The 24912-nt window shown below is 39.6% G+C and overlaps 1 protein-coding gene across 1 annotated transcript in view; it reads right to left on the reverse strand.

Annotated features, from left to right (window-relative positions):
- Nucleotides 1-24912, reverse strand: part of PCNX2 (pecanex 2) — a 224394-nt gene that overhangs the window by 167346 nt on the left and 32136 nt on the right. The window contains exons 6-10 of the mRNA XM_089777363.1: nucleotides 23957-24104; nucleotides 23640-23785; nucleotides 21858-21951; nucleotides 3654-3789; nucleotides 478-620 (exon numbers count right to left, since the gene is read on the reverse strand). Coding sequence (XP_089633489.1) covers nucleotides 478-620; nucleotides 3654-3789; nucleotides 21858-21951; nucleotides 23640-23785; nucleotides 23957-24104 — 667 coding nt within the window. The remainder of the gene's footprint in view (nucleotides 1-477; nucleotides 621-3653; nucleotides 3790-21857; nucleotides 21952-23639; nucleotides 23786-23956; nucleotides 24105-24912) is intronic.

The following is a 24912-nucleotide window of genomic DNA, read 5'->3' on the forward strand; positions in this document are numbered from 1 at the left end:
AGAAGAGATGTCAGAAAAAGAAACAGAATTGTCTCTCATTGAATAATTGTGAGTTGGGTGGGGGGACCAGGGTGGTTCCCTCCTGCATTTTGTTCTTAAAATGTGGAAGTATTTCAATGACAAAACTCTGGCACCTTTCTTTTTGGCCTTCTCTTTTCCTGATTAACACACAACACTAATTTTTTAACAGTAATGGCAGAAGCAGCAGGCCTAAGAGTCCAGAGTTATACCCGGGACTAGCACACAAATTGGGTGCTCATATAAATCGAAGTCTCTCCTCCTATAGAAGGGTGCTGGGCCAAAAAAGTCAGCTTTGAAGTTGGAGGTTTGGTGCTCAGACACATTCTCACACATTTAAACTAAACAGATATTTATTTAAAATGAGTCCCACCATTCGTTCCTTTTTTAATAGTTAGCATTTTTACCTGTGAGGAGTAAAAATTACATGTTATATTATATAGTATGAAGAAAGCTTACCGATCCAACAAGGTTAGCAGGGTAAGTCTATCATACCAGACTTTAATCCACTTGCCAGGAAATATAATAAATTTGTAAAACTGCCTGTTAAATTTTCGTTGTGCTGAAGAGCATGAGGAGTCTTCAAAGTCTTGACTCAGATGCTTTAAAAACAAACCACAAACACAGAGTTTCATATTAAATACTGGTTCCACTAATGTACATGCACTGAAAGGCAGAATTTACATGTTAATGTTTCATTCTAATTTCTTTATACATGAATATTGGTGAAAATGTTTATTCTCCATCTTATTTCAATCATTAGGAACACATTCTATTAATTTAATTTCTTATAGATGACCAGAAGTTATGCCAATCGTGCCAAATACTATTAACAAGTTTTAGTAACAGATTGTCTCTTTAATCCCTGGGACTCATCTTGTCTGTGATTTTCTGACCTATCACACTTCAGACCAACCACAGCATAAGCCACAAGCATACCTGGTCAAGATCCTTGCCTTTGACTGAGAATCCTTCTGATCAATAATTCCAGGAGACATAAAATATTATTTGAAAGCAACTGTGTTTCTATTGCAGTAATTTTAAGCAAAATATAAATTCAAATTATATGCAGTTTTTACATTAAGTTAAAATTCAGACATTTTACTTAACATACTGTGAAGAATTTTAAAAAGCCACAAGTGAAATATGTACATTTAAAATTTTAATTGATCATACCTGCCACTTAGAAAGTATTTTCTATATTCAGTCTTCTGGCTCTACAACGTTGGCCCCCAAAAGAACTATTATAGCCATACATTTTCCTGGTTTTTTTCTTCTTCCTTTTATATTGTTAAACCCCCACACTTTAAATTCATTGCCACCACTCTCCTAATTTAAATTTATGACTTGCAAAAGAGTCAAAAAATGATCCTAGTAGCAAAGGAATATTTTAAAAATCTAAACAGGTCATAGTGGCCCTGATTTTCCAAACACTTCAGCATGTGCTTAACTTCAAGTAAATGAGTAGTCCCATTGACTTCCCTGGAATTCCATATATGCATGAAGTTGAACATGTGCATAAGCATTTGCAGAACTCGTCTGAGATCAAGACTTGTGTTGTAGTCAGTGCTCTGTCAGGGTGTGTCTAGACTACAGGGTTTTGTCGACAAAAGAGAACTTTTGACGATAAAACTGTACCTGCGTCTACATTGCCACTGCGTTCTGTCGACATAACGTTGACAGAACTTGGCAGTTTTGTCGACGGTTGTAAACCTCATTCTATGAGGAATAACGCTCTTTGTCAACAGAGTTCTGTCGACAGAAGGCGTTATTGCAGCTACACTGTCCTTTGCGTGTACACTGTCATGTCAGCAAAGCAGCTTGCTTTGTCAACAGAACTTGATGTAGTCTAGACGCGCTTTGTCGACAGTATCTGTTGACAAAACTTCTGTCGACAAAAGCCTGTAGTCTAGACGTACCCTCAGTCACTGGCTGTGACTTGTGACTTGCATGAGGCCATGCTAAATCTCTTTATGCCTCCATTTACCCATCCACAAAATGTATTTAGGGCATGACTACAGGAACAATTAGTTCACAACTAACTGGTGGTGTGACTCTACCCTGCATCGCTAATTGTCTGTGTGCACTCTGATGACATGCGCTAGCAGTTTGTTAATGTGCTTTGATTTATCTCATTTTAGCATGAACTGTTAATGCACATATGCAAGGTTAACCAGCTGCAGACTAGTGCAGGACAAATACACACCACAGCTTCCTACAAACAAAATTATCACATAGATAAGCTCTTAGCTAACTTACATGTGTCTAAAGCTCTGCATGAAATTCGAGCCTAGCGTGGCCAATATGTTGACTGAGGGCCAAATTCTGACCACCAGACACTTCCAAATGAACCTCCAAATCTTTCATTGTCATTATTATTGTAATTTTTTTTATTATTCTCTGTAGATTCTGGACTTTGACTGAGAAATTTGGACGTAGCCCCATCCAAGTCAATGATAAAATTCCCAAATGACTTCAAGAGGGCCAAGATTTCACTTCTAATCACAAGATGAGAATCCATAAAAATGTGGTTTCTAGTCCCAAATTTGCAGTGTGATCTTGGGCAAAACGTTTCACTTCTCAATACCTTAGATTTGCTATAGTTAAGATTAGGGTGCTGATAATTCTCTAGCTATCAGGTGCGTAATAAATACTTGGAAGGTCTTTTGGGTTCTTGCGCAGAAATATCTATACAAATCTAAATGATCATTTTATGGGTATTCATAATATACATTGGTAAACAACGTCATATCTTCTACAACAGCTACTTTCTGGTCAACTTTTAGTTCCTGTTAAAAATCTCCACCAAAATAAATCGTCTGATGTTTTAGGTTTATTAACATCAGACTTGAAGTGGCCGTGGCAAGGAGGAGGAGAAGATGTTAAGATTGGGATGACAGAATCTCCAGATTCTGGAAGACAGTTGGAGAAAGTCAAAGATTCCAAACCCACAGGAACTATAAAAATAAACGATGTCCTTGTCATATCGCAAACCAAATGATGAGCAACTCCATCTGCTGTGAGGGGAGAGGGCTCTGGTATGCCACAGGACCCAATGTCAGACCCTAAAATTCTTCTTCCTGGTTCAGAAAAGAGGCGACCAGCTTTATATTTTAGGCCTATGTGCCCACAGAACTCTGCAAAGTGGATATGTCACACTATTAACATTTGGCAATGCATATGAAAACCTAACAGTTGTGTCCTCTGGTTTTCAATTTTTACGATAAAGAGACTGACTGTTTATTATGTTGGCAGTCACTCATACAAGTAACGTGGGCCTAAATGCAAATGCTAAGCAGATTTAGACTCATCGTAGTCCTTAAATACTACAATACAAGGTACTTTGGAAAACATGTCCCTGTTATTAAAAAGACTCAAAAATGTTCCTGACCTTATGGACCCAACTCTGCCACCTTTGCTCACAGAGTGGTCCCTTACTATTTTTAAAGCAGTACAGCTACTTGTATAGTAATATACTACTCAATGAGTAGCCAAACAAGCCCTCTGAGTAGAGCGATACAATATACATTAATACAAAAGTGATAAAATGATTGTCTCTACACCAGGTGGTCAGTTCTACAACACAGTTCTACGACATGATTTGTGAAAATATTAGAAACTGAGATATGATGTACCCGTGGTGTTTCTGAAAGGGTTCTTCGTGCCACCATCAGTAAGAGCTGCTGCTGGAGTGCACTTGCAGCGTGATCTCCTGAAGATGGTTCTTGACTCTCTGAAGTGCTAGTACTAGAAGAACTGAACCGTGTCTCACTGTGCACAGGGGTAAAAAGGAATGAAATTATTTTAGAAAAAGTCAGTACCATTTAAAACAATACAGCAGGTGGTCTGCATGGCTTATGGGATCCATAATGGGACATGGAGACTTCCACCTCATCAGATAAAATAGAACCCTGGCTTCTACTGACCAAGAGTCATTGGTTTTAGATAGTTGTTTGATGACCTCAGTCCAGTCCCCATTCGAAAAGTGATTTTTTCCCTAAAAATGCCACAATCATAAGAGGCACTTCTGAAGACATCTACTACAGGTTGTACCTTCAAAAACTGGTATTCTCTGGATCAGTAACATCCATCGTCCGGCAGGCTCCTAGACCAGAGAGCTAGGAGACTAAGGGCAGGAAGGCCAACTGGGGCCAGGGCAGTAGGGTCAGCAGCCCGGCTGAGGGCAGCACAAGACCAGAGCTTGAGCCCCGTGCCAGCCTCTGGCAGCCCCCCGAAAGCAGGGGTCAGCATGCAGCTGAAGCTCCACAACAGTTCCCAAGAGCTCGGAGCTATGGCTGGAGCTCTGAGGCAGCATGGGACCGGAGTCCCCTGGCAGCTTCCTGGAGCACGGGGTTAGGGCGCTACAGCAGCCCCTGGGACTGTGAGGCTTGAGTTGAGCCCCATGGCAGCCTGCTGGAGTGCGGGGCTGGAGATGGAGCCCTGAAGCAACCCCGGGGCCAGGGCCCCGGATGCATGGGGCTGGAGCCCCACAACAGGAGCCAGAGCCTCTGCTGCTCAGAAAGCCGGCAGCAGCTGGGCAAATAGCTCAGACAGGTTGGGGATAGGGAAAGGTGAAGCAGGATGCCTTTTGTGGCAACCTGCCAACAGCAGGTGATGGGCTGGGGAGCTAGTGGCAGGAGACCTCCCCTGGTCTGACAAATTCTCTCATTTGGGACCAGTCATGTTCCAAAGGTGCCAGACCAGGAAGATCCAACCTGTAATCCTTTAAGGAACAGCCAGGATTTTACAGCCAAAAGAACTTGAGTGTAATCCAGGAGGCACCCTACTCTTGCTTAGTTTTCTGTTCATGTTTAAATAGACCAGTCCAGAAGCATAGCAGGGAGCTTCTTTGATTATTCCCAGTTTGTTTTGATTGTGAACCCCTGGCTGTCTCTGGAAGAGATGATACTCCCCTTCACAGCACCCTTTCTGGTAGTTTCAGCAAAGTTTTCAAGGATGAAAAGGCAAAGATTTAACTTTTTCAGTCCCAGAGGTGGTTCAGCCACAATGAGCTGAAGATACTGTGTGACTGTGCTGTCATTGTGCTCTAGTACTTTTTATGTGGACAAAAGAAGTCCATCTGCCCCATTTCAGGAGCACTACAATTTATTTTACTTTCTGCAAGAGAAACCATTAATATGCCTTTTCTTTTTAGTCAGCCCTAAATGCCTCTCTCTAGGCATGTGGGTCCATCAGCCCATCATTTTAGATATTGTGAAAACTCACTTCTTGTTCAACTGCATCTGCTCATTAAGATCTGAGTATTCAAGTTCCCATGGCAGGTTTTCCGCTATTTCTTTTTCTTTTCTTTTTTTCATGATTCTGTACATTTAGCATTTAAATGTAAAAACCTTGTTTAAGTTTGTCATATACACTGTATAATTATAATAAAATAATAAAATAATAATAAATACACACTGGATAGCAAAAAACAATCCTGTTATTGTGATATGATATTATTTAAATACAATTATTGCTGAGACTATCATTTAAATGTTACTCTTGGATGGGAATTTTTTTGGATAGCAGTTTACTTTTCCTGTGATAATTGGGTTTTCCACTCCTGTCTTCCATTTTAACCTCAGTATCTCCTAGCTCAGGGCTACTCAACATGCGGCCTCTGGGCCGCATGCGGTCTGCGGCCCATTTGTTTGCAGCCCAAGGTGCGGTTTGGGTTTACACGGGGCTCAACATGCCACCTGCGGATGGTATCCTTTGAACATGGCCTCCACAGGAAACACACTCCACAATGGCGAATCAATATAATGGTCTTTTGTTGATATGTGTTTTAGTAGTTAAATTCCTGGACTGTCATTGATGATTAACAGCGCTATCATATGAGTGGAAATCAAATAAATACTGCATTTTATTAATATCAGCAGAAGTGACTTAAATGGGGCTTGCATGTTGTGTAGTCTTGCCTTAATATTTATATTCATTCCTGTCAGTGTGAAAGAAACTATTTGCATATATATTTGAATTTATATGCAACCAAACTTAAGTTTCGGCCCTCGGCATATGCTGCGAGTATCTTTATGGCCTCTGGGGCTTCCAAAGTTGAGTAGCCCTGTCCTAGCCTTTAACAATTTTGAGTATTTATGTGGCCTCATTATAATTGTATCTGAGGGCCTCACATGCTTTAACTTATTTAGTTAGGATTGGTCCTGCCTAGGGCAGAGTTGGACTTAATGACCTTCTGAGGTCTCTTCCAGCTCTATGATTCTATGATTCTCACAACACCCTTGTGAGGTAGGGCAGTGCTATTACCCCCATGTTAGAGAGGACTAGCTAACACACAAAGACTATGGGTGCCTCTACACTGCACCGTTATTTCGGAATAACTAGCATTATTCTGAAATAACAATTCTGTTATTTCAAAATAATATTAAAATAACAGGAAGCTTATTCCAACTCTTTTAAACCTCATTTCACGAGGAATAATTCCTCTTCCAAAATAGCTATTTTGATATAGCTGCAGTGTGGATGCTCCACTGCTGCTATTTCGAAATAGCTCCTTCCCAGGACCATTCTAAGTAATTTCTCCCCAGTGCTTCCTAGGGCTCTAAATCAAGATAGCATGTCCACATTAGGGGAGCCTGCTTCAGACTAATGTTAAGGCTTCTCTGTAGCGTGGACGTGCTATTTCAAAATAAACTATTTTGGAATACATCTTCCAGAATAGCTTATTCTGAAATAAGTGCTCAGTGTAGGTATACACACAGGGTGTGTCTAGACTACAGGGTTTTGTCGACAAAAGTTGACTTTTGTCGATAAAACTATACCTGCGTCTACACTGCCGCTGAGTTGTGTCGACATAACATCGACACAACTCAGCAGTTTTGTTGACGGCTGTAAATCTCATTCTACGAGGAATAAAGCCTTTTGTTGACAGAGTTCTGTCGACAGAAGGCGTTATTGCATCTACATTGTCCTTTGCGTCTACACTGTCATGTCAACAAAGCAGCTTGCTTTGTCGATAGAACTGGATGTAGTCTAGACGCTCTTTGTCGACAGAAGCTTTGTCGACAGTATCTGTCGACAAAACTTCTGTCAACAAAAGCCTGTAGTCTAGACGTACCCCTAGTTACTTGCACATAGTAACACAAGAAATCTGCAACAGAACAAAGAAGTGAACACAGGTCTTCCAAGTTTCAAGCTAATTCCCTAATCACTGGACCATCTTTTTGACTTTAGTAAGTCAGACGTTCCATATAAATTCCCTTAAGCATATTGTCAGACAAAAATGGGAAGTAAACGGATTAGTGTCTGTCCAGTAAGATACAAAAAAAGAGAATGAAACGTACCATGCTACATCTACATAGTTCATCCCTTTAAAACTGCCTGCTCACTCCCCTAGCCATTGCACTGCAAAAGCAAAGTGAAGTCTGGTTCATTCGTAATTCTCGTCTATTTTTTCTTCCTACATCTAATAAGGATAGGCCTGGCATGATGATGACACTCATACACCACAAGCCTCTGGCTAGAATCACTTGCCTTCTGGACCAATCAAAATCTGTTTACAGTAGACTCATGACACTTTTCCCTAAGATCAAGTCTTCCCTTAAGAATCAAATCTCCCACTAGACCAGAAGACAATTCTGAAAGCCTAATGGAGGCAACAGATACTTTTCTATTTCCTCTCAGCAGCAGAATTCACAGCTCCACCCACCAGCTGTGTCTGGCAGAAGTAACTCACTCCAGAGACTGTCAATAACCAGGAGGCCAGCAGACAGCAAGTCAGGAACCACAGAAGCTGAACAGTGCAGTTCAGACAGAGGGGTGGAGTGTGTGCAGCTGGGAAGGCAGAAAGGAAAAGCAGCAATTCAAAAATAGAGGCTGCACTTGGAAAGCTGCCTCTGTGTGTTCACTGATTTATATTTAATGACAACATTAATGTGGGTTAAAAAAATCTCATTTAATCTCTCACTTGTTCTTTACTTCTTACCCGTCTTCCATTACAAACTGCCTACAATCCCTACTCTAAGGGTATGTCTACACAGCAAAGTTATTTTGAAATAACAAGCGTTATTTTGAAATAACTTTCCTAGCATCTACACAAGCCAACTGCTATTTCGAAATTAATTTGAAATAGCATAGGGCTTACTTAGAAATCGGTAAACCTCATTCCACGAGGAATAGCGCCAATTTTGAAATTGTTATTTCGAAATAAGCGCTGAGTAGATGCTTATTTCGAAATAGGGGGCCTCCAGCCCTTCCCAAGGTTCCCTGCTGGCCACCCTGACCACAAGGTAACTTCTGACCTGATGCCCTGCCGGAACCAATTCCGGCTGGCCTTAAATGCAATTCAGCATCCAATCAGTGTGGACGCGCTATTTCAAAATAGCAAAAAGCTATTTCAAAATGCATTTTGTGTGTAGACGCGTTATTTTGAAATAATATATTTCAAAATAACTATTTCGAAATTAGCTATTTTGAAATAACGCTGTAGTGTAGACATACCCTCAGTCTTCTTACCTCTGTCCCATATAGCTTCAATCATTCTCAGTCACATGTGATGCCCTCTTTCTGATGATGAACAATTCCATTCTTAAACAACTGTTGATACTCAGAGATATATACCATGTCTGATGAACATCATTATCACACTAACAGCCAATACCAATGAGAAATTCTACAGTTTTATTTGTTTTTATAAACCTAAAACAGGGTTCCATAAAATTAGAATATATAAATAGGTGCAAACACTCTCTAACTACTCAATAATTGTAACAAAGCTGAACATCATGGTATAAAATGGGGCCTTGATGAACAGAAAATGCATTAGTTTGCAGAATCAAATTAAGGCCATCAAGATCTACCATAAACAGCACTATTATTATATGTAAAGGTATAATTATGCTAAATTGTGAACTGTAAATTAAATAAAATATATTCAACGAATATGCACAACTAATGTGAAAGGTACAGAGCACCATCTATTGATAATCAAAAGAGATTAATATTTTACTGTATTTTCTGCTCATCATACTGTTCTACTATATCATAGAACAAGCACAAATTTAGCTGAACAATTACACAACACTAAATATTTTATTGTAACCATGCAACACTTGAAAATCAATGCTATGAATTTCCTGTTAGTCTTTCATGACTTTTTTATAGCACTGAAAATTTTTGCCAAAAATCAGTCTAAGTAATAACACGGCTCATGTTGGTCCATATTCCTTTACTTATCCAGCCTTGACTCTGAACTTATCAAAGGTGAGATATGACAGAAGTCGGCTTTAGAAGAAAATACAATAATTTACTTCTCCTTCCTACCTTGCTTAAAGTGTGTTCATACTATTTACAATAAATGCCTGGACAGAGTATGCCAAAGCAAGAGAGCCCCAAAATGTGGTACAGTGACCACCTTCCGGTAGCCAAACAGTACTTGTTCTTCTCCTTAGCTAGTTTTATTATGTTGAATTACAGCTGAAAGAGCAAAAATTATTCTCATAATATTACTTCTTCTTTGTAAGCAGTTGCACTTGTGGCCACAGAGATAATGTGCAATAAGGCTGAGAGGTGGGGAGTGTGCACCTCTACAAGTGGGAAGTTGGAATCCACAAGGTACTCTATTAAGAATGGGATCCAAATAGTTAAAAATATCAAGAACTCCTAGATTAAGCAAATGATTTTTTATTGAAGCCTGGGTCGATCTTTCTTTTCTAGTGTGTATGTGAAGAGGAGACAGCAAATGCTGTGGCTACTAAAACCAACCTGATTAAAGGGATATTCCCTTTCCAACTATTAAATGGAAAGATCCAGTAGTCAGTGCTACAGACTGTACCAACTGGGTCTTATGAGCTTAGCAAGAGGCCATGTAAATTGATCCAACTAAAATATTTTAGCCAAAACCCACTTTTTTTAAAACCAAGAAAAAAAACCAAAACCTCATTAAGCAAAGGAATAATACAGTCAAGAAAAAATGTGATATCTAAAGAAAACAAAAACCACATTTTAAAATTTGGGCAAAATCCTAATTTACCTGGTTCCTTCTGACATCATTGGATTACTCACATGCTTAAAGTGAGGCACATACTTAAGAACCATGCTGAATGCCTAATGACCAAGTTAAACAAAAGCCCCTTACAACTAACTGGGAAACTATAACTCTGAATTCCCTGACAAAACTACATGTTTTGTTAGTCTATAAAGTGCTACCAGACCATTTGTTATGTTTTTCTGTACAGACTAACTCAGCTACCCCCTGAAACTTCTGAATTCCCTGACATTTTGTGCAATTTTTTAATTTTATAGGCTTATTGTACTAATGCAGGAGCTTGAATTTATGATACAAAAGGATACAAGTCTTGGATCGAGGTCTGCACAGAGTCCTCATTCTTGCTGCTGTTGTCTTCCTGCTGCCACTTGACAAGGCTCCTGTCCCATGGAATGGATCTACAATGGCATCTCCCCATCACCCCATCTCATCTGCATGGCTCTCCTGCTACCTCCTTCTACATCCATTGCTGCTGGAATGTTTCTCTTGCAGCACTCATCCGGCTAATACATTTAGATAAGTCACAAGTGACATTAAACCCATCAGTTATGAAGATTTTTTTCTTTTTAAGCCATGGATGGTTTACATTAATGTATTATGACATTAGATGACAAGGATTTCTTATTAAAAATTAGAAGGCAAATTGAAGTATAGAATGAAAGTAGGAATGTATAAAATCAGAGCACGAGGAAGATTAGATAATGGTTTATACTTGATCTTAGCCTTGAACAGACCATTTCAGATTAAACCAATTATGGCAGAAAAGAAAAAAGCTGTGAAGTTCAGGAAGTGCTCTTTGCTATTTTTCGATAAACTCACTAATTAGGACACAATCAACTGAAAACCCATATTTTAAGCCTAACGATATTACTGATACCAACTTGGATTATTTTAAACCCCATATAGTTTAAAATCCAATTTGCATTTTGCAATCTACTCCATTTACTTTCTGCCTCTCTCTCAGCTAGGAAATAATATTAGTGAGATCTTTTTTAAATAGGCATTTCACTTTCAGGTTCTCAGTGCAGCAGTATAATTAGAGGATTGACAGGGAGTATTTATTTGTTTTTAAACCAACTGTTCCCGTTGGCCATTACAAAAAAATCTGGAAATTATTTTTATTGGTCTGAAGGATTGAGGAAAATATTTTACAACATTCTAAATCTTGATCCAAATTTGATTTGACATTGTTCCTTTAAAACAAGATTATGTCTTACGGTACAGTGGTACCTGTATCACAATTAAGGTTATGTGACAGAGTTTCAATTGGATCTCAAAAAGACTGAGGAATATCTGATCTGAGTTGGTTTTAATAAAATAAAAATGGAAATAACCCTTGAATAATTACAGATTTGTAATTAAGTGATTTTGAAGTTCCATGGCTACTTATACATTTTCCAGAAAAGAAGGGTGTGTGTGTGTGTGTGTGTGTGTGTATACACAGAGAGAGAGAGAGAGAGAGAGAGAGAGAGAGAGAGAGATAAAAAAAATCTACTCCCACCCCCTGCCCTGGGAGAAGGATCTCACTTCGTATTTTGTACTCTTCTTGCAAGGGATCTGAAACACTCTGTGATCTTGTGACTTGCCATTTAGCCACAGTGCTGTTCCTAGACTACCAAAAATGCACTAGTGGTGTTTGTCTGTGGAGCATTGTATATGTTTTTTAGCCTTAATGTAAAATGTGTTTGTAAGATTTAATGGGTTCCGCTTTAATGTGTCAGACAGAATGCTGTCACTTACTTCCCAGAAGGATTAAAAAAAAATGAAAGAGCGGGAAAAAATCTCAGTAACATTAAGGCAAAATAAGTTCCCAAATGCATGGAATGCATATGATTTCTTCAGTGTGTGTGCGGGGGCGAAAGGGGGCTGCTTTGCTGATGATCTTCCTGGGTAAGCACAAACAATAACACAGCTGTAGAGATTTTTGTTCCTATACAAGGTTTTGCTGCCATCATGTGGCAATGGTGTCCTCACGGACTTGTATATTACAGTCAAAACATCCATTTCCTCTCAACGTTAAAAATGCAAGAATGAATGCTGCAGCAGCTGGAAATATAGAAAAAAGACTGTAAATGGATATGTGGTAATATATTACAAATCCTTTTCCTCTTGTTTACAGCATGGATGCCAGAGAGATGGCAACAGAATTTTGTTGCATATGTAAAAGGCGGTTTGCCATTTGCTCTAGGAAAAGCTATGACTTATAAGGCTACAATTCAAATCAGCATGAAATTATAAATTTTAAACACAAAAATAAATTAATGCTTAAGTTTTCCTATAGAATTACATTTAAAAAGAGCCTAGAAGAACAAAGCTATCTGAAATCATGAAATCCCAAAACTGGGTGGGCTTGGGCCTCTGTTTCCTCCTCAAATACCCCAAAGATCCCACTGTAATTTTATTTCATAGCATTTGAAATGTGTACAGTGGCACAAATGCATCTATTTGTCAAAGGGCAACATGAGTTTTTCCACTAATAGTAAGAATCAGTCGCTTGTTACTATGCCTGGAGGCTGTCTCTGTCATTTGAGTCACCTTGCTGAGCAGAAAAAAATAGCTGCTTTAGTCATATGGCATCTTTCAGTGCTAAACAACTTGCAAACTGTGTATGTTACTATTTCAACACAAGTTTGAAGTGGAAAGGCACATTTATAAGGTGTTTGGGGAATTTCCCAGAGGTGAAAACTGTAAAGTATTAATGAACTTATCCAGAAGATGTATGTTGCTGCTAAGGTGTTCAGATAGATGCATTCATACAATACAAAGCACTCAGCAGCTACTTTATTTATGGAACTGAATATGAATGAAATGAGCCCAAGGCCAGAAATACTTCAATTTTGCAGCATATAAAAGCTACGTTGGAAGGCTATTGACTGGGTACACGTTACCTCAGGATGGAATGCAGAGATAAAATGTCTCAATACCTTAAATGACTGTTTCTTGGAGCAGCTGGTTCTGGAACCGACAAGGAGTTAAGCAATTCTTGATTTATCCTAAGTGGAGCACAGGATCAGGTCCAAAAGGTAAATAGAACTGGACTGCTAGGAAATGGTGTCCATAATGTAATAAAATTTAACATCCCTGTGGTGAACAAAACACCTTACTAGCCCAGCACTGTGGCATTTAATTTTAGAAAGGGAAACTACATGAAAATGAGGAAGTTAAATAGAAATTAAAGGTACAGTGACAAAAGTAAAATATCTGCAAGCTGCATGGAAACTTTTCACAGACACCATAATAGAGGCCCAACTTAAATGTATACCCCAAATTAAAAAAAAACACAGTAAAAGAACCAAAAGAGTGCCACCGTGGCTTAACAACCAAGTAAAAGAAGCAGTGAGAGATAAAAAGACATATTTTAAGAAGTGGAAGTCAAATCCTGATGAAGAAAATAGAAAGGCACATAATCGTTGTCAAATTAAGTGTAAAAATATAATAAGACAAAAAGGAGTTTGAAGAACAGCTAGTCAAAAACTCATAAAGTAATAGTAACATCTTTTTTAAGTACATCAGAAGCAGGAAGACTGCTAAACAACCAGTGTGGCCCATGGATGGTCAAGATGCTAAAGGAGCACTCAAAGATGATAAAGTAATTTCAGAGAAACTAAATTAATTCTTTGCTTCAGTCTTCACGGCTGAGAATGTTAGGGAGATCCCCAAACCTGAACCATTCTTTTTAGGTGACAAATCTGAGGAATTGTCCCAGATTCAGGTGTCATTAGAGAAGGTTTTGGAACAAATTGATAAACTTAACAGTAAATAGTAACCAGGACCAGATGACATTCACCCAAAAGTTCTGAAAGAACTCAAATGGGAAATTGCAGAACTATTAACTGTGGTTTGTAACCTAACCTTTAAATTAACTTCCGTACCTAATGACTGGAAGATACCTAATGTGACAGCAATATTGAAAAAGGGCTCTAGAGGTAATCCTGGAAATTACAGACCAGTAAATCTAATGTCAGTACCAGGCAAATTAGTTGAAACTATAGTAAAGAATAAAATTGTCAAACACATAGATGAACATAATTTATTGAGAGAAAGTCGACATGGTTTCTGGAAAGGGAAATCATGACTCACTAATCTACTAGAGTTGTTTGTTGACCCCCCTCAAAGATGTGGGAAACGGGTTCCAGTGGATACAGTATACTTGGATTTCCAGAAAGCCTTTGACAAGGTCCCTCACTAAAGGCTCTAAAGTAAAGTAAGTTGTCATGGGATAAGGGGGAAGGTCTTTTCATGGATTGATAACTGGTTAAAAGACAGGGGGAAAAAGGCTAGGAATAAATGGTAAGTTTTCCGAGTGGAGAGAAGTAACTAGTGGGGTCCTATAAGGGACCAATCCTATTCCATTTATTTATAAATGATCTAGAAAAAGGGGTAAACAGTGAGGTGGCAAAACGTGCAGATGATACCAAACTGCTCAAGATAGTTAAGACCAAAGCAGACTGTGAAAAGCATCAAAAAGATCTCACCAAACCAAGTGACTGGACAACAAAATGGCAAATGAAATTTAATGCTGATAAATGTGAAGTAACGCACACTGGAAAAAATAATCCCAACTATGCATACAATATGATGGGGACTAATTTAGCTACAACTACTCAAGGGAGAGATCTTGGAGTCATTGTGACTAGTTCTCTGAAAACATCCACTCAGTGTGCAGCGGCAATCAAAAAAGCAAATAGAATGTTAGGAATCATTAAAAAAGGGATAGAGAATAAGACAGATAATATCAGCGCTCCAGTCACGTGAGTCATCCCACCAAGTCGCTGTTATCCCCATTAAATCATATTTATTGGACTGGGCCAGGGCCTCCAGTTCTTCCTGTTTGTTGCCCTGGCTTCTCGCATTAGTGTACAAACACCTCAGATAACCAGTTGATAGCCCTATCTTGTCCATTCAAATCCGAGGTCCTCCTTTCTTGCTCGTTCCTCTTTACATTTCTTCCCGGTATCCGACTTTCCCATTCCTCTCAGGGTTTTGGTCACCATCCTACAATGAACCTAGTTTAAAGCCCTCCTCCCTAGGTTTGCAAGTCTGCCCACGAAGATGCTCCTTCCACTCTTGGTTAGGTGGATCCCATCTCTTCCTAATAATCCTTGTGCCCGGAACAGAGTCCCATGGTCGAAGAAACCAAAGCCCTCTCTGTGACACCACCTGCGCAACCACGCCTTTACTTCCTCAATTCGACAATCCCTGCCCAGTCCTTTCCCTTCAACAGGGAGGATGGACGAGAACACCACTTGCTCTCTAATTTCTTTGATCCTTCTTCCCAGCACTACATAATCAGCAGTAACCTGCTCAAGGTCATTCTTGGCCATATCGTTAGTTCCCACGTGGAGAAGCAGGAAGGGGTAGCGATCCGAAGGTTTGATCAGCTTTGTAAGCCTCTCAGTCACATCCTGACCTTTCAATCTTCCTTCATAGGTCATGTTCTCTAGACCTTTAATCATTTTTGTTGCTCTTCTCTGGACCTTCTCCAATTTCTGCACATCTTTCTTGAAATGTGTTGTCCAAAACTGGATACAATACTCCATCTGAGGCCTAATCAGTGCAGAGTACAGCAGAAGAATGACTTCTCATGTCTTGCTCACAACACACCTGTTAATGCATCCCAGAATCAAGTTTGCTTTTTTTGCAACAGCGTCACACTGTTGACTTATATTTAGCTTGTGTTCCACTATGACCTCTAGATTCCTTTCTGCAGTACTCTTTCCTAGACAGTCACTTCCCATTATGTATGTGTGAAACTGATTGTTCCTTGCTAAGTGGAGCACTTTGCATTTGTCCTTATTGAACTTCATCCTATTTACCTCAGACCATTTCTCCTTTGTCCAGATCATTTTGAATTATGACCCTATCCTCCAAAGCAGTTGCGACCCCTCCCAGCTTCGTATCATTTGCAAACTTAATAAGCGTACTCTCTATGCCAATATCTAAATTGTTGATGAAAATATTGAACAGAACGGGTCTTAAAATGATCACTCACATAGAGAGAAAGGTTGATCTCGAGGCAAAGACACCAGGCACGGATTCAAGGAAGCTGAACTGAGTTAAGCTCTGCCTCACATTCCAAGCAAATCCCTTAACTTCTCCAGGCTCCAATTCTCAGTCTTCAATTTGTACATTGTACCCATTTCTCTGACCCATTGTTGATTTAGATTCCTTTAAGTAGGAACTGTCTCCTGAGGTAAGTTTGCACAGTGCCTAGCGCAACAGGCACTACTGAAATCTCTAGCTGCTAGGGAATGCAAATAATGATAATAAACTGCAAAAGTATCCACCACTTTAGCCTATATTTGAACGAACAAATCAAACGCTGTGGAGCAAAGAAGGTTACATAATGATGAGCAACCATTTAAGAAGAATCATTCTAAATAGATATCAGCTCTGTACCAATTGATATCAACATATAGGTGTTATGAATCTGTCCTGGATGGATTCTGCTCCATCTGCAAGACTTTAAATACTCTAGAAAGGAGACAGACTAAACTTTAAAGAATACAAGTTCTCTCCCAAAGAAGAGTATTTGCTGACTGAACCTCTTACCTGAAATTAAAGGGCCAAATGCTTCCCTGGTATGATTCAACTACATATGACTTTGGGGGCAATTACACCACTTTAAATAAAGATATTCCAAAGCCTGTGAGTAATAACTGCTATTTGGGCACATCTATACCTAGGTTTAAAATCTGTAAGTTAGCCTTTGAAACTCTGCAAGCAAAAACTGCACTTCTGAGAATGTTGCTGATCCATGTAATTTTTGGGCATATGACCTTGCATTGACAGTCATTCCCAGGGGTGTTGACAAATTGCCCAATCCCACAGATCAAAGTGCAGTAGGTTTTGTGGGGACAGGGCGATCAGATATTCTGATTTTATAAGAACAGTCCAAATATTTTGAACTTTTTCTCATATAAGCCCCTATTAGCCCTTATATAACCTTCTCATCCTGCCCTGATTTGCTATCTGGTCAATCTATGTGGGGGTGGGACAGAATGCGGTCCCATAGTATCTCATTACGAAGGTACATATAATCAAATACTGTGTGAAAAACTGCAACATATCTTCTGCCAATACATCTGTCACTTAGGACATGTCTACACTGCACTTAAACCCAAGGCTGGCCTGTGTCAGCTCACTCAGGCTAAGGGGCTGTTGAATTATAGTGTAGACATTCAGGCTTGGGCTGAAGCCCAAGGTATGGGCTCTTGAGAGCAATATGGGTTTCAGAGCCTGGGTTCCAGCTCAAGCCCAAACATTCCCATTGCTGTTTATAGCCCTGCAACCGAAGCCCAAGTCTGCTGACCCACGCCAACCAAGGCCATGCCATTGATGCACTGCACTGTAGACATCCCTCTAAATATGCTCACATCTTTTGGCAAGATGCTGTGGTAGGAAAAATCACTGTCTCAGCATTGGTACCAAAATCCATGGTGGAAAGCAGGTGAATTTCAGAATGCAAACTGATCTGCAAGTTGGTTCAATCCCTTTACAAATGCCATAGGAAGTTTCGAACAACTCATCCAGTTATTTGAGAACATATACAAGTACTAAAACTTTCACTTAACATTTACCAAAAGCAGCAAAACAATTTTAAATGGCAAAATGTGAGGAAAACTTGACGTTAGATTTATACATTGTTTCCGAGATTATTCTGTGATTGCAGCCAAGTATTCTATGTGTTCACATTTAGTTATTCGCTTTTATGTTCAAGATTTCTCCAAATACCCTTATTTTAATATACTAAATGTGTAATTTTACACTCAAACTAAAATTAGCAATACATTTTTCAGCATTCGCAAAAAACCTAGATACACTATGAAAAGACTCAACTTTGTTTTACATTAGTAACCTCAAGTTAATTTTAATTCATCTTTTTTGTTGTCTTTCTAAACATGGTGAAGTATTCAAGGTGGAGGAGAGCATGCTTTTGAAGTTCATAATTTAATTCTAAAATGAACATCTTCTCAGTAGGCCAGGGACAAACAAAAGCTAATCAAATATTCAATTTCTCTAGACTATAGCTTTAGACAGTGTGTCACACTGCTGCTTGTAACTTGAAAAAATGCAGTAGTTTGTAACTGAATTCAGTTTTTGATTGATGTGAATGAAACCAGAAGGTATAATGTGCCGCATAGTAGTTGATCAATCTCTTACATTCTTAGTCATTTAAAAAGACAGAATCCTTAGAAGGCAATATTCCAAACATTCAGGAAGGCTGTGTTACTAGAAGGTAACAAACATTGACACATTTTTCTTTTTACATTAGAAGGCTAACCTCTTAACAAGAATGCTAATGTACAAATAGAACACAGTTCAGACAAGCAATTAAATATGTTTAGGGGTATATTAGCATGGTATTGCCAGAATACAGAGCATACTACTATATCATTCATTACGTGACATTGGGCTAACCCTTCTGGCCCAATTCACACTATAGGAGATAGAACTCACTATTTGATGCAAAAATAGTTATTAATACAATTATTACATTTATTATTGTAATTGTAGGTTGTTATGATCTTGTTTTCACCTTTACTGAATTTTATGAGATATTTACAATTATGATAGAGGCAGCAGCATACTAGATTTGGTTGGCCTAGCTTTTACTGTTTAGGAGGAGTTCTTGAACAAACGAATTCAGAAATGGATGGACAGACAGATTTCTAAAATATCTAGTAAGATTTAAGTTTAAAAAACACTTTTTAAAACTCCAAGACTCTGATATAGAAAATAAGAATGTTTGAAACGAATGTTAAACAGAATTTTACTCCTGTTGAATACTGATGTAAGTAATGGGATATCTCAAAATGAACTGAAGAAAGCTCTAGCTTTAAACATGTTTGGCAAATTTCCTTCCTTAAAAACAAAAGCAATATAACCATAATATTGAAAAATGACAACCCTAATGCAAACAAATTAGCAGATTGCATATCCATGAGTTCAAGATCCTACCAGACCATCTCATGAAGATTTTGAGCAAATGCAGAGTGATAGTGGCTGATATTTAAACCTAGCCAAACCCCTGAAGGTGCATTTTCCAGCTTCAGAGAGACTACGGAGAGAAAAGAGTATAAATTCCTTCCGACTGAGACATACTCTCACATATTCTTTACATGTTATTAATGCACTCTTATGATCTTAGCTCAGCCCATTCATCTCACCTCTACAAGTAAGTAAGCAGCAGCAAGACAACTATGAAAAATGACAATGACAAAACACAGCATCAAAAAGACGCACCCTTCCAGTCCCCACTGCTTCTGTGATATGATGACATCAGCAAAATTTCAGCATCACTGATGCCCTGGAACAACAGTAACAGGCTTTAAGAATGTAATTATAATATGACACTGATCATAAATCACAGAAAATTCCCAGACTACATACTGTAAATGATGAAATTGCACTGAAAGCCATTCTAATGTGAGATACTTTTCTTTTGCATGCTTTACCATTCCCTTTTGGAAAAGAAGAGTTTTAGAAAGCACCAGCACAAAAGGGACAAATCTCGCACTGCTCATAACTAACCAGCAGATACAAAACACCCTAAAGGCTTCATCTAGAATCCAATTTTTGGTAGTTACATAGCTTGAGTTCACCTGCATGACTGTAAAATGAGCCCCAGAGTAATGCAGTGTCTTGGAATAAATCAGGGGTCCTAACCACCATCGCCTCTCTCTCTCCCCATCCCTGAGGACGCAGCTTTGGGGATTAATATGGGGGCTGGCACTGCACAGCAGCTACCCTCCCTCTCCCCCCCATCTCCCCACACTCTCCACAGAGGCAGGAGCTGCACGGAAGTGGAGTGATTGCATTCACCCAGCTTACTCTGCTTCCCCCATGGCTACTGCTGCTGCTGGGAGTGTGTGTGTGTGGGTGTGTGTGTGTGTGTGTGTGTGTGTGTGTGTGTGTGTGTGTGTGTGTGTGTGTGTGTGCAATCACTGCCTCCATGCTTCAGCAGGCCCTCCCCAGTGACCCCTGAAGCTGCATCCTGAGGAACAGAGTGCTATGGGGGGGTGAGAAGGAGGGGCGATAGTGGGAAGGGGTAGTGTTTGGGGGCTGGGAATGAACAGGGCCCCCACCAGCCTGCTGAAAGTCCTGGGCCAGATTGTGCAATTGCTCTAGCTGGGGATGGCCTACAGGCTAGGAGCTTGAGACCCCTGGAATAAAATGGCTGTGATGTGTCTAGATTAGCATTCACAATTATTGTAATTAACCAGTCAAGGTAACAAGTTATAGCAGGACCACAAAGGCACAAATAGCAGAATTGGTGCCGTGACTCCAGAGGAGGAAATGGAAGGAAATATAGATTACGGGGAGTCCACATCTCCTGTGCATGCCAGTGTTATTCTCTGCTAGAATTCCTCTACCCCAGCACTTGGAGGCGTCTTGAGAAGTAGGTAGGATCAGTGGATTCACAACTACACAGACTCAACAGTCCAACCCTCCCATTTAATGTAGAATTCAATAGCCACAGACTAGAATAGCTCTGAAGCTGTAGTAGCAACCCCAGAATGGCTACACGGCAAGACTGAAGACGGGGGATGACGAAGAGTTAAAAGTCCATTGACTACACAAGTCCTGTTTGGCCTCAGGTTCTTATTCTTTCTTTCCAATGAGATTTTCATAAGTACACAGAAAGTAACTATAAGACAGATGAAAGTAAAAGGGCATTTGCAGGGCTAGTGGGCTCCTTCACCATCCCATGAAAAGCAATGTCATACCCAAGTAACTTTCAGGTCCTTCCTTCTGAGCACAGTTTATGAACTCAAATACAAAACATAACCAAAACATCAAAACAAAGCAGTTCCTCTGGGCTACAGTTCCCAGAGGTTCTCTCTCCTTGCCTGTGTCAGTGCTGAAAAGAGGGCATGTCTCTATGCAGTCCCCCTTGCTTCACTACTGCAGGCACCCATGTCCCTCTTGCAGCTCTCTCAGCCCTTTATAGAAAACACCTGAAACCTTCCCAGCTGAGCCTGAAAAGGGCTGCTGGTCCCAGAACCTTAAAGGGACAGACCATCCTGGCTCAGCATTCCACTAAGCTACACTGTTCCTAGCATCTTTGCAAAGTATCCTCTGAATGCCCAACATTGCATTAATTAAAAATAAATTAAAAATTTAAAAAATAATTATTTCTCATGACCCTTCACCCCAGCCCAGTACTCAAGTGCCATACAACATGACATAAAAAAACATTCAAATATCATCATAAAGCCACCTTCATTAATTTTTAAACAAAAATCCCAAAATTTAAGGGATTGGAGCACAACAGAAAAAGGATGGCAGAATACTGGGAAGCAGGAGTAATCAACACGGGTCATTCTAAAACTAATTTAAAGCCAAAATCCTCTCTCCCACCTTATTGTTTAGGTGTTTTTCCAAAGTGACATGATGGCCACTATGTATTTCATACAGTGAGGAGAGTTTATATCTTAAATCCTGCAAAAGCATGATCATTTGTTGACATAATACATGACCATGTGATATGTAAAAGGCTTGTAGGAAAGGCCACATAAGCAATATGACAAAGTTGAAAGTTCAGGCCTACTCCAATATGTTTCATAACTGTACCAAAGACAGCTCTAAATATAAAATAGCTATTTCTGGCTGATAAGAAAAACATACAATAGTGGGTATTTTCCTTTTCCTCATAAATATCCTTACAATATAGTCCTTTACATAAGAAATGAAACAAAACCTGCATGCCTTGACATCTCTAAAACAGATTAGTACATTTCTTACTCATCACGTCTTTCACAGCTAGAATCAGCTTTATTGCCTCCAGCACTGAAAAGTCTAACATGTCTAAATGTAAGAGTTTACTTACTGAGCATTAGAAATACAATCATAATTTGATGTGCGATACTGAATATTTCCTTCCTTCTGACTGCCAGCCTTTAAATAACAGGATCTAATTTCCCCTTTAAAAACATAAAAGTATCCGTTAAGTGATGTAAATTATTTGTTTACATATATAATTTAGAAGCAATATGGTTTCTAGGTCCACATCTATAAGCCAAATGTTCTAACTGCTTCTTTATATTTGTGATTGGCAGCGTGGACATGTTTTAAAACATCATAGAACAGATACATGTTAAAATAAACACTGGAAAGCTTGAGACAAAGCCACACAAATACAGATATTACGGGTAAAATCCTGTTGTAAGAGCACAGCAAGAGAGCTGTGTGCAAATGACAAAATTCCCAAATCTAAACATTGAGGGCCTGATCTGCCAGTACCTTAAATACTGTGCAGCCATTCACATGTGTGCAAGATAACTGCAAAATATTTCAAGAAGTATTAGTGGAGCATTCTGATATATTCACACTTGCAAAAGTATACGTGACTGGCACAAGGCCAAAGGTGAATAGACACAGTCTATTGCTTGTCTCATCCTCACCTAACATACATACAGGGCAGTGATCCTCCAATGAATAAGAATTGTTCACTGACCTACAGGCCATACTACTCCTCTGACCTGTTCACATCTGCCCTCCCATGCATCTGCAGAACAAGGGTCCACAGTATGCAAAGGGCTGCAGTGATGCTACACAAGACTGGCAGGGGAGAAAAGACAAGTATCCCAGGAGCCATGAAACTCAGCTGAGAGCTTCTTTTGTGCTTCTTGGAAGAGTGATTGGATGTGGGCCTAACTGACTTGTGCATCTGCTACTATACAAATGTACGTGGCAGATGGCACTGGAACACATCAGCCACTGGAACTTATTTCTGCCCAACACCTAGGGTGTGTCTAAACTACATGGCTCCATCGATGGAGCCATGTAGATTAGGCTGATTGGCAGAGGGAAATGAAGCTGCAATTTAAATAATCGTGGCTTCATTTAAATTTAAATTTAAATGGCTACCACGCTGAGCCAACAAACAGCTGATCAGCTGTTTGTCGGCTCAGCACGCTAGTCTGGACGCTCCCGCGCCGACCTGAAAGCCCTTTATCGACCTCCCCGTTATGCCTCGTAGGATGAGGTTTACCGGGGAGGTCGATAAAGGGCTTTCATGTCGACAGGGGAGCGTCCAGACTGCCCCAATCTGCCAACAAACAGCTGATCGGCAGAGCAGGACAGCTATTTAAATTTAAATGAAGCCGCGATTATTTAAATCGCGGCTTCATTTCCCTTTGCCGAACAAACAAATCTACATGGCTCCGTTGATGGAGCCATGTAGTCTAGACGTACTCCTAGAGTAGTAGCTGTCAAGTGGCACTGTTGCTTGGTGGGGCTTGTTGTCCCATGGAGTTCCCTGCACCAAGTGCAGGTACTTATGGGAAAAGGAATCCATTCATGAAATATCCTGGAGACAGTAGCAGACCACCATCCTGAATGAAGGCAGCCCCAATATGATGGGAAATGGCTGCCATCTAAATCACAACCTCTTCACATTCCACTTAAAGATCTGACAGCAAAGGATGGGAACATTTGGCCAAGCATATTGGGGCAATTCCCTACTCAGACAAGAAGTTCTATGGTATCTTCAGCTTCCACAAAAAACACACTAGACTGGTCTTTAAATATATCATCAGTTAAATGCACTCAACTCCACAGTATCTGAATCGCCCCTCACGATCTAATAGTTACAGCTGCATCAACTTACCATTCTCATCTATGAACACATGCATCGCATCCACAGATATTTCATCTTGTATTGAAGCCTCAGGTCCACTTATAACTTGCAAGACAGAACTATCTTGTTGGGAAGTTACCCGGTAGATTATCTGCCTTTGCCTGTTGCCCTGGTAACTTGACACAAAAATGTTTCAAAACTACTATGAGGAACTTTTTTCTTGTTCTCAATAAAACAAAGAGAGAAAGAGGTTAATTAAAAGTTTACGTCAATTCTACTCAATCTAACGCAACAGCTCATGTCATCATGCTTTTGAAGTACAAAAAGTAAAAAGTAACTGCCCTTACTGTGCTGTAAATTTGGCAGGCTCTGGAAGCACTGGACTAGAACTAGCCCAGTCTTGACTTTGTACATCTGATCTTTCCTGTTTAGGAACATACTCATAGTGCTTTTCTGTTTCCAGCATTTCTTCTTTTCTCTCTGTTGTATGACTATCTGAAAGACACGGGAATGAAGAAGGGAGACTTTATACACAGACCACTGTAAAGAGTTCTGTTCATTTACTTCAGACCAAGAGCCATTTTCAGAGGAAGCTGTCCAAAGATTCAGTGTTACACAGGCCTTTATGATGAATACCAACTTAGTTACGGTAAATAGGTAAACTGCTTAGAGGAGGATTGTTGGGTTGTTTTTGGCACAAGTTGCAGTGTTGTCCTTCTGCATAGGCTCAACCTCCAAAAACTGGAAATGTTTTAATTTCTAGACTATGTCGATAAGAACCCTCCCTTTCCCCAATTATGTGTAGGAAAAAATTTTAAAGGGCCCAGTTCTGACAAGGTGGTAGAATCAAATGTCAAAAATATTTAGAAAAATCAAAATGTTTACTCCTTATTTGAACAGCCCCATTTAAAAAAAAATCTGTTCATTCTCCTGTTTAATTAGGGATTTAAATTGCACTTAAACTAGGGTGAGATTTTGTGCTTAAACTATGCAGCTGATACAGAGTTCCATAATCTCATAACTATACTCCATCAGGGGACAAGAAGCTGCAGAAGCCTAATTAAATCCATTTTCCCTAGGGGCTTGTGGTTGTTCAAGGATTAAGAATAACTGATAGCCAACAAAAAGGTTATATTAATCTAATTGGTCCCACACTGCCTAATGCTGGCTGTAGGGCTGAAACAATTAACAAGATTTTTTGTTTGATGTTTTAATGACTTGAAGGGGGGGAAAAGTCTCACTCTTTTCCACTCCAGGCCCTAAGTCTTTCAAGTCTCTTTCCTCTGAAGTGGCAAAGATTAAT

This window comes from Pelodiscus sinensis, chromosome 3 (assembly GCF_052426305.1).
Source record: "Pelodiscus sinensis isolate ZL-2025 chromosome 3, ASM5242630v1, whole genome shotgun sequence".
Lineage (NCBI taxonomy): Eukaryota > Metazoa > Chordata > Testudines > Trionychidae > Pelodiscus > Pelodiscus sinensis.